This window comes from Phoxinus phoxinus (genome assembly GCF_949152265.1).
Source record: "Phoxinus phoxinus genome assembly, chromosome: 21".
NCBI lineage: Eukaryota > Metazoa > Chordata > Actinopteri > Cypriniformes > Leuciscidae > Phoxinus > Phoxinus phoxinus.
In genome coordinates, this window is record NC_136896.1 from 3,174,801 (window position 1) to 3,184,800 (window position 10,000).

The 10,000-nt window shown below is 36.5% G+C and overlaps 1 protein-coding gene across 3 annotated transcripts in view; it reads left to right on the top strand.

The window, feature by feature from the left end:
* The window catches only part of fdxr (ferredoxin reductase), a 25,956-nt gene that overhangs the window by 3,052 nt on the left and 12,904 nt on the right, over nt 1-10,000 (top strand). For all 3 annotated transcript variants that reach the window (XM_079595406.1, XM_079595407.1, XM_079595405.1), the window contains 6 exons: nt 257-352; nt 1,738-1,860; nt 5,138-5,251; nt 5,335-5,436; nt 8,771-8,878; nt 9,943-10,000. The exon at nt 9,943-10,000 is cut by the window's right edge and continues 27 nt beyond it. In XM_079595406.1, the coding sequence (XP_079451532.1) occupies nt 257-352; nt 1,738-1,860; nt 5,138-5,251; nt 5,335-5,436; nt 8,771-8,878; nt 9,943-10,000 (601 nt within the window). The remainder of the gene's footprint in view (nt 1-256; nt 353-1,737; nt 1,861-5,137; nt 5,252-5,334; nt 5,437-8,770; nt 8,879-9,942) is intronic.

Here is a 10,000-nt window from a genome sequence, read left to right on the forward strand (position 1 = left end):
ATAACACTGTTGTAACATTACAGGTTTTGAGATAAACACAGAACACACTGTTCTGGCACGTGAATGAAGACTAACAACACAGAAATAAAAACAAAAAAGAGGAATTACAGGTTGAATCACAAGTGCTTTGGAGAAACAAATAACCTTCAGAGGGTTTTAACTGCTGATACTTACTTCTGTGTTCTGTGTGACAAACACATTCATCACTTCGATTGTTTACCACAAACCACAACTGCGTTGTTTATGTCACTTTCAGGCTCGGCAAGATGCAGTCGTAGACATTTACGAGCGGCTGCCGGTGCCGTTTGGACTGGTGCGGTTTGGGGTCGCGCCTGATCACCCTGAGGTCAAGGTCAGGCCTTTCTTTAGTCACCATTGATTTAATGAACATATTGAATGATCATCAGTACAAGTATCTCTTATTTTTCAACCCACCCCTTTCAATGCCTGTCATACAGAGATGGTTTTATTCATCAATTCCCAAAAACCAAATAAATATCCTGTTTTACTCAATAACATTTCACATTATGGAAGTAAAATGGGTTTGCAAATAGTGCTGAGCTGTATATTTAATACTTACAAATTCTACTTGATGATTTTGTTTGTGATATGATAATAAAAGCACCATTGTGATCCCACCCCCACCATTATCTTCATTGATTTTAGAAAATGACAAAAAAAAGGACAAATACACATTAAAAAGCCCTATTTATGGAAACATACGTACATGCATACTGTATGTATAAATGTTGCTGCATTATTAATCATAACTTGTGCAGGGTTTTTCGCCAGTTTACACAGCAATAGGCAGCTTAAATCATATTCCCCCCCCCAAACAATTTTTTTCCCATTAACAATGCATCAACATTTTTTCAAAATATGAAGTATTGAGGACATTTGTTTCAACAACAGTTTCAAAGTCTATTACTGTTATTATGCCTAGTTTCATGATCATCTTTGTCTTGTGACACATGATTATGAAAGTGTTAGATTTCTGATTGTTTGATCTAAACCTTAAACAAAAATGATTCATGTCTATCTCAATCAGTCAGTTTAAAACTCATTTGGTTGCATTGTCAATTAAAATTTTCACGTCTTATATTATATCTTGCATGTGGTTAATTATATTGCTTTTTATTACTATACATTGTTATTTGGTGCATGTTAATTACAAATGCTGTTTCATGTTGACTTAAGTTGATTCAATGTTATAATACTTTATCACCTTTATGTGTAATAATATAACCTCTCATTATTAAGATATGATCTGTTTGACTAACGGCAGGGCTTGAAAAAATAGTTGAAGATGAAAATGCACAGATATGACTTTACCTTTAAAAAGGTCAAATGAAAGCATGGACAGACTTCCTCTGTTTGTGTATATAAAACAGTAATTATATCTGATGTGGGAAACAGAAGAACAAACATCAAAGTATTCATGTCATCTATCTATCTGATTTTTGCAACTACGGGTACTTAAGAAGTTACCAATTGCCATATGTCTGTGAACCCGCATACATGTGAGCTCCATGATAAAAATTATGACATGTTGTCATATTATTATAACCCAAACAAGCTCTTCTGCTGCTGGATAAATAATTTCCTCAAGCTGAAGAATGTTTGTGTATTAGCTTATTTTTGTATTAGCTTCATTTTTTCAGTGCATGAATCACTGCTATAAATGCGTACTACTACTAAATTAATGAATTTTTTTTATTCCTCATTTTAATGTTCCAGAATGTGATTAACACTTTCACCCAGACGGCCCAGCATGAACGATGCAGTTTCTACGGTAATGTGAATGTGGGCAAAGATGTGACGATTGAGGAGTTAAGACGAGCGTACCACGCCGTAGTGCTGGTGAGGAAGCCACTCGCAACACCAGCAGGGTCATTACGGGCCAGAGCTCCCCTGCTACAAATGCCGATTTTGATCTTTTTTGTGTGTGAAAGAAAAACATAAATGAAGAAGAAAGCCAAAATATTAAATGTATGTTTTATAATCTATTATAATGGAGTAATCCATTATTTTGTAAATGGGGGGGGCAAATTGACAATTTTATTTTATTTATTTGTCAGGGACAATGCAGCGCACATATACATAATTTTCACAGTCAGAGCCATAACAATATATGTGTTGCATAAAAGGTTTCTAGCCAATAGAGAGCCTAAGCCCCTCCCCTTCCGGTGGACCATGGGACCTTATTTCGGAAAAATATTGTATGGTAGTCAATGGCGAGAGACAACAAATATTTTGATCTTGTTTGAATTGTGCCCTGAATTACACATATGATGTTTGTCAATTTAAAAGATACATTTTAAAGTCAAGAAAGTCGCAGTTTGATGTAAAACTGTTGAGGTATACGACTGTGAAGATACGTAATTACAAAGACTACAAACCCAAAAGGTGCACATGTGACGTCATACCTTTTCTCTCAATGAATGAAGCTAACTTTACTGAAGCTAACTTTACTGAAGCTGACTTTACTGAAGCTAACTTTACTGAAGCTAACTTTACTAACTTTACTGAAGCTGACTTTACTGAAGATTACTTTACTGAAGCTAACTTTACTGAAGCTAACTTTACTGAAGCTAACTTTACTGAAGCTGACTTTACTGAAGCTAACTTTACTGAAGCTGACTTTACTGAAGCTGACTTTACTGAAGCTGACTTTACTGAAGCTAACTTTACTGAAGCTAACTTTACTGAAGCTGACTTTACTGAAGCTAACTTTACTGAAGCTGACTTTACTGAAGCTGACTTTACTGAAGCTGACTTTACTGAAGCTAACTTTACTGAAGCTAACTTTACTGAAGCTGACTTTACTGAAGCTGACTTTACTAAGGCTGACTTTACTGAAGCTAACTTTACTGAAGCTAACTTTACTGAAGCTGACTTTACTGAAGCTGACTTTACTGAAGCTAACTCTACTGAAGCTAACTTTACTGAAGCTAACTTTACTGAAGCTGACTTTACTGAAGCTGACTTTACTGAAGCTGACTTTACTGAAGCTAACTTTACTGAAGCTGACTTTACTGATGCTAACTTTACTGAAGCTGACTTTACTGAAGCTAACTTTACTGAAGCTAACTTTACTGAAGCTAACTTTACTGAAGCTAACTTTACTGAAGCTAACGTATAAGTAAGGTCCCATGAGCCGGAAGCGGAGGGGCGGGACTTAGGCTCTCTATAGGCTCATTTGCAACCCCAACAATTTTAACCAGAGATTTGGAGCCAAATTACAGGGGTGTAAAAATGACTTTAGAAAGATGTCAGCATCATTATTTTATTTTTACACAGAGATTAGTAGGTCTATTAGTTAAATTTGTTGACTTTAGCAATCTTTTTTGCATTATATGCCAACAGTGACAGTTCAAAAATGGGGGAAAAGCACTTCTTGTGTTTTTTTGCCCCAAGTTTGCATGCCTGAACCTTAAGAAGTATTAAAGATACCTTAATATCCTTTTAGATTCTGGTTCTTATCAAACATTTCTATTGGTACATTCATTTTAAAGGCCCTCTATAATTCAATCCCAGAGATATTGAGATCTTAATGCGGTTCCATGAGTAAATTGGTCAATTTACATATTTTTTGTGGTTAAAAAAAGCAAATGTGGGTCACATTGCGTACAGTTGATACTTTTGTTTTAAAGAGGAATATCTGAACAACAAATAATGTTGAAACTAGAAATGTATATCGTTTTTTTCTATTAACACAATTGCATGGAATATGTGTTTTCACTTGGGTAATTGAGTGCTAATTGAGCTGAAACTATGCTGACTTGAGTGAACAATGTTGAATGCGAGTGCTTTCTAAATGACAACATGGTGTAGTAGGCAATGTGAAATGAAGGGATTTGTGTGTAGAGATTTGCTGTGACAGTTCAACAAATCTGACTTATGTGTCAAAACAGGGGAATAGTGTTTATAGTTTAGTCAAATGGGTGTGCTTTTTGATAAATGGCATTATGTTTTTTTAATTTTAGTTTGAAAGCCTGGGTATAGTGTTTAAGCAATCGAGAAAAACTGTAAGATCTCCATATCTCTGGGATTACCATATGGGGCCTTTAAAATGAAGATACCAAAAGAATTGCTTGTTAAAAACCAAATATAAAATGATATCTTTAATACTTCTTAAGGTTCAGGCATGCAAACTTGGGGAAAAAAAACACAAGAAGTGCTTTCCCCCATTTTTGAACTGTCACTGTTGGCATATAATGAAACAAAGATTGCTAAAGCCAACAGATTGAACTAATAGACTAATCTCTGTGTTAAAATAAAATAATGATGCTGACATCTTTTTAAAGTCATTTTTACCCCGCTGTAATGTGGCTCCAAATCTCTGGTGAAAATTGTCATTTTGACCCCATCTACAAAACTCATACTACATTCATGACTTTTAATATTAACAAAAGCAAAAATTTGAGTTTCTGAAATTTGGTTTATTTAACACGGAATGATCCAGTAGTGAATCCTGGGTACAAAATTAACACCCGACAATTGACTGTTATATAAATAAAATAAATACTATTGGATGGTCATTTTTTTAAAGCTTTTGCGGTGTTGAAAAACCTGGCACCTAATTTGGTGTTCCAGGTCAAAAATGACTTTTAATTTGCTTGTAAATCTCTCATTATGCCATATTATCACCGAATAATAGTTCGAGTTTAGTTCAAGTTTATCAACTTGTTTTCTTTCAATTAGTATTGGTTTTGTATTTCTTTTTGAAACTGATTGTTCGTTGGCCTGCTTATGCGCCTCATTTTTTTGAGTGAAAAAGTTCAGATCAGTGAGGCCTACAAACAATCAGTTCCTTAAAGAAATGCAAAACCAGTGCTAATTGAAAGAAAACAATTTGACAAATGATTGAATCCAATATTTGGATATGACATAGCGTAACAGGAGATTTATTTGCAATTTTTTTGTTGGCTTGTTATTGTGTGGAAACAACACAAGTGTAACAAAAAAACAAAAAATAAGAAAGTTCTTATTCCCTGAGTCAGCAAAGTCAGTAAGTAAACTAGCATTTTTGGGGAAACCAAAAGTGTCTCTCAAATGACTTGTGACACTGATGAACACAATGTACCATAAAAATCTCACTTTGTCACAAAATTATCTCACATTATCTTTTTCCCAGAGTTACGGAGCCGAGGGAAACCGCTCCATGAAAATTCCCGGGGAAGATTTGTCTGGTGTTTTTTCAGCCAAAGACTTTGTTGGATGGTACAATGGACTTCCCAGCAATAAGGAGGTGCAGTTTGATTTAAAAAAAGTTTGAAGTTCATAGCTCACAAACAGCTCTTTAATGTAAGCAACTTTGTTTCTGCTTTGCAGCTGTGTCCCGATCTCAGCTCTGAGACTGCTGTGATTCTTGGACAGGGAAATGTGGCTTTGGATGTTGCCCGAATACTTCTCTCCCCTGTGGATATGCTGAAGGTCTTTTTATCTTTTCCCAGAAGCTTGTTACAATTGTGATGTTTCCAGTCAAAGAATACTGCCGTGGCCTACACAAAATGTATTACAAGTCTCTCATTGTGCAATGTTCAAACCGAATCACAAGTTATTACTTCCAGCACGTTCAACTCTGAAACCGAGAATCGTTACAGTGTTTTACTTCATGCGTTTTCTCAGATCGGATAGCTATCTGATTTATCAAAACGATTCCTTTTACACCTGGTCACATAAATGTGTTTTTGCAAAACGGATATAAATCCGATCTTCAATTCCTGCGCTATATATGCAGATTTAATGGATTTAATGTCACCGAAAGCAACAGAACTGAGCTTCATTTTATTGATCATCAGCTAAAATTTCAAAATCAAAGAATGCAATAAGAGAGATTGCCAACAGCCCTGGTAAGATAATTTAGTTTCTTTACTTTTAAAGGGGTGGTTGATTATGATTTCACTTTTCTAGCTTTAGTTAGTGTGTAATGTTGCTGTTTGAGCATAAACAACATCTGCAAAGTTACAACGCTCAAAGTTCAAAGCAAAGGAAGATATTTGCTTTTAAAGAAAAGGACTACAACAAACGGCTGGTAGGAACTACACGACATTCCTCACGGGTTAGTGACATCAGCAACCCTATAATGTACATAAGCCCCGCCCCCGGAACACACAGTCCATGTTGAGAAGAGGAAGAGTTGTTGTAGTCGAGCACATTTGTGAGTCAGCTCAAACTTTAGCATCCATCTTTTCACATGCAATAGAAAGTCACTCTGTGTGAATCTCACAACAGTTCCTATACGAGCGATTTATAGATTATCATGACAGAATATGCTAATTGAAGATAGTTAACTCCACATCAGCAACATAAATTCATCAACTAACCATTCAGAGACGTCCTGTTGCTTCTACATGTTGTCACTTCTTCTTGAGTCTCTCCATCTTTGTCTGACTCCATTTTAACATTAAAGGCAGAACAGTTTCTGTCATTTTAGTGTGTGTGTGCGTGAGGTAATCGCAGCTGCTAACACACACCAGCTCTTGAAACCCCGCCCTCTGCAGCAGCTCATTTGCATTTAAAGGGCCAGGCACAAAATGGTGTGTTTTTGCAAATCCTCAAAAAGTGACAACTTTAACATGCTATATAAAAATATCTGTGGGGTATTTTGTGCTAAAACTTCACACACACTCTGGGGACATCAGAGATTTATTTTACATCTTGTGAAAATGGCATTTTACCACCCCTTTTAATGAAGATGATTGTGTGTTAAGCGTCTGCGACTTCCTTTCACTTTGATTTGCGATAGTTTGCACGTTGGCTTGATGAATAGATGATCAACTGTGGCGATGCGTGCTGCAGTAGCGTCGTCATATCTGACTATAACATGACATATAGCATATTAACATTCTCTCACACGTTTATTTTTTAATGTTTTTGGGAGGAGTCAAATCCCATTACATGTGTGGTTTCAACAACCAGATGCATTTACACTGGTCCAGTTTAGTCTGTAATGCGGCCCAGACCTCTTCCTGAAGTGGTTTTCCTGTGGTCCCGCAGCGCGGTGTCGTAGACAGGCAAATAATATCTCATGTTGTTAGATTTGTGAATTCGTGTGACGGTGTTCTCCGGTCCGAAATCTGTGTATTTTTTTATACTGACTTTTAATTTTAAATTGCGTATAGCTCCAAAAGTCGGTCACTTAGAAGACTGGACCCAGTTTCATCTTGACCTGCTTGACTTGTGATTTTTTTCACAGCAAAGCTCTTGTCCGCAAACCAATTGGCAAGTCCACTAGACAGGAATTTGGTAGATAGCCGTTCTTCGCGTTTAACATCAATGTATTATAAACGCACATTTACATGACAGACCGCTGGATTACAAAAAAAAACACTTGTTTTATATTGAGCTTGATTTGTGAAAACTTTCACAGTGCAGTTTGGGTCAGTTAACCCTTTCCCTGAGTGTTTACCTTAACTATTCTGATTTGTTAAAACTGTCCCAGTGCAGTTTGGGTCAGTTAACTCTTCCCTGAGTGTTTAAATTCACTATTCTGATTTGTGAAGGGTTAACTGACCCAAACTGCATTGTGAAAGTTTTCACAAATCAGAATAGTGAATTCACGATCAGATAGCTATCCGATCACAGAAAACGCATGAAGTGGCCAGGTGTAAACAGCCCCTAAGACTATTTTAAGCTCACATTTATTTAGTGAACAATATGCTTTCAGAGAAGAGATTTATATAGATAATCTTTAAACATCCCCGCTGAACCGAGCTGATAACAGTCCTTTTGGTTTATAAAAGTACATTTGTACCACCCTTTCCTGTGTTGATTCTCTAATGCGGATACACATTTACATTTAGTCATTTAGCAGACGCTTTTATCCAAAGCGACTTACAACTGAGGACTACAGCAAGCGAGTCATCGTGAAGAGGCAAAAAAATAACGCAAGAAGTGCTCAGAATACAAAGTTCTGGCATTGCTCAGAGTAGCAGAAGCCAAACAAGGGAGGATTAAAGGAAAAGGTTTTTATATGAATGTAGTCAGGGAATCTGCATTCCGGACGAGGGTAGGGAGATCATTCCACGAGTGAAAGTAGGAGGGAGCTGAGCCTGTGTTCGATCTGTAAGCAAGCGTCAATGCCTTGAACTTGATGCGAGCAGCGAGTGGTAGCCAGTGCAGAGAGATGAACAGAGGAGTGACGTGGGCCCTTTTGGGCTCGTTGAAGACCAGACGGGCTGCAGCATTCATGAAAACTTTTCACAATATTCTAATTTTGAATTTGTGGTTTTCATAAGCTGTAAGCCATAATCATCAAAATTATTACAAATTAAGCCTTGAAATATCTCACTTTGCATGGAATGAGTCTATATAATATATTAGTTTTACCTTTTTTAAGTTGAATTACTGAAATAAATGAACTTTTGCACTATATTCAAAATTTTCGAGTTTCACCTGTAAATGTTTTTGTATTTCATGCGGCTAAAAGGACCAACAGCCTCATACATGCTGCGAAGTTTTGAAAAAATGATATCTACATATAAGTGTGGCATTCACTCTCGAAATTGCAATGATTGACAGTAATAAACCATAGCAATGGACGTGACATAAATATATTATGTCAAAACATATGTGCATTAAACAATGTAAATGCAGACTAGAGTAATATAAAAATATTAGAAATATTGTATCAAAATATGCCATTGAGAAAAGTGCATTTTTTACTTTAAATCACACTTTCCTGTTTTAATTACACAATCTAATTACCTAATGTATGTGTAGTAATGTGGATCCAACTGATATCCTCTCGGGCTTTCTCTTACAGGAGACAGATATTACCCAGAATTCACTGGCAGTGTTGGCGGGCAGTAATGTGCGGAGGGTTTTGGTCGTAGGCCGGCGAGGGCCTCTTCAAATCGCGTGCACCATCAAGGTATGACTCGTCATGTTTTACACCCTCAGAAGGAATGAATTCGTTTGGCAGGTGATGGGTGTGAAAGTGTAAGATTAAGCAGAGGAACCTGTTCTTCGAATTTTAAAATGCACGGAACGGAAAATGTCTTGCATAATGGAAAAACACTTACAGTGCTATGCATAAGTTTAGACACCCATGCTAAAGTTGACTAAAAAGAGGAATAAAAAATCATCTTTTGGAAATTGAACTTAATGCCTTAATTTAAAAAAATAGGAAAAATCCAACCTTTAAGGACACCAATTTTCTTTGTGAATGAATAATGTATCGTAAATAAATAAATGTTCTTCCTTAAAATACAGGGTGCATAAGTTTGGACACCCCTATGTTAAATTCCCATAGAGGCAGGCAGATTTTTATTTTTAAAGGCCAGTTACTATATGGATCCAGGATACTCTGCATCCTGATAAAGTTCCCTTGGCCTCTGGAATTAAAATATCCCCACATCATCACACACCCTTCACCATACCTAGAGATTGGCATGGTTTTATTTCAGTTAGCCTAACAGCTGGTTTGATTTGCATTGAGAGATGATCTTATGGAAAGTACTCCATGCCAATCTCCAGGTATGGTGAAGGGTGTGTGATGATGTGGGGATATTTTAATCCCAAAGGCCAAGGGAACTTTATCAGGATGCAGAGTATCCTGGATCCATGAAGTAACTGGCCTTTAAAAATAAAAATCTGCCTGCCTCTATGGGAATTTAACATAGGGGTGTCCAAACTTATGCACCCTGTATTTTAAGGAAGAACATTTATTTATTTACGATACATTATTCATTCACAAAGAAAATTGGTGTCCTTAAAGGTTGGATTTTTCCTATTTTTTTAAATTAAGGCATTAAGTTCAATTTCCAAAAGATGATTTTTTATTCCTCTTTTTAGTCAACTTTAGCATGGGTGTCTAAACTTATGCATAGCACTGTATGAAATATGATTCATGATTGTTTAAAGACTTTGTAAGTGAAACGTTTCGGAACGACTGTATAAGGCCGCGGGGAATAGGACTGTTTATTTTGTCTTCAGGAAGTCAGAGAGATGGTGAATCTGCCGAACACCGGAGCCGACATGCTGCCCAGTGACT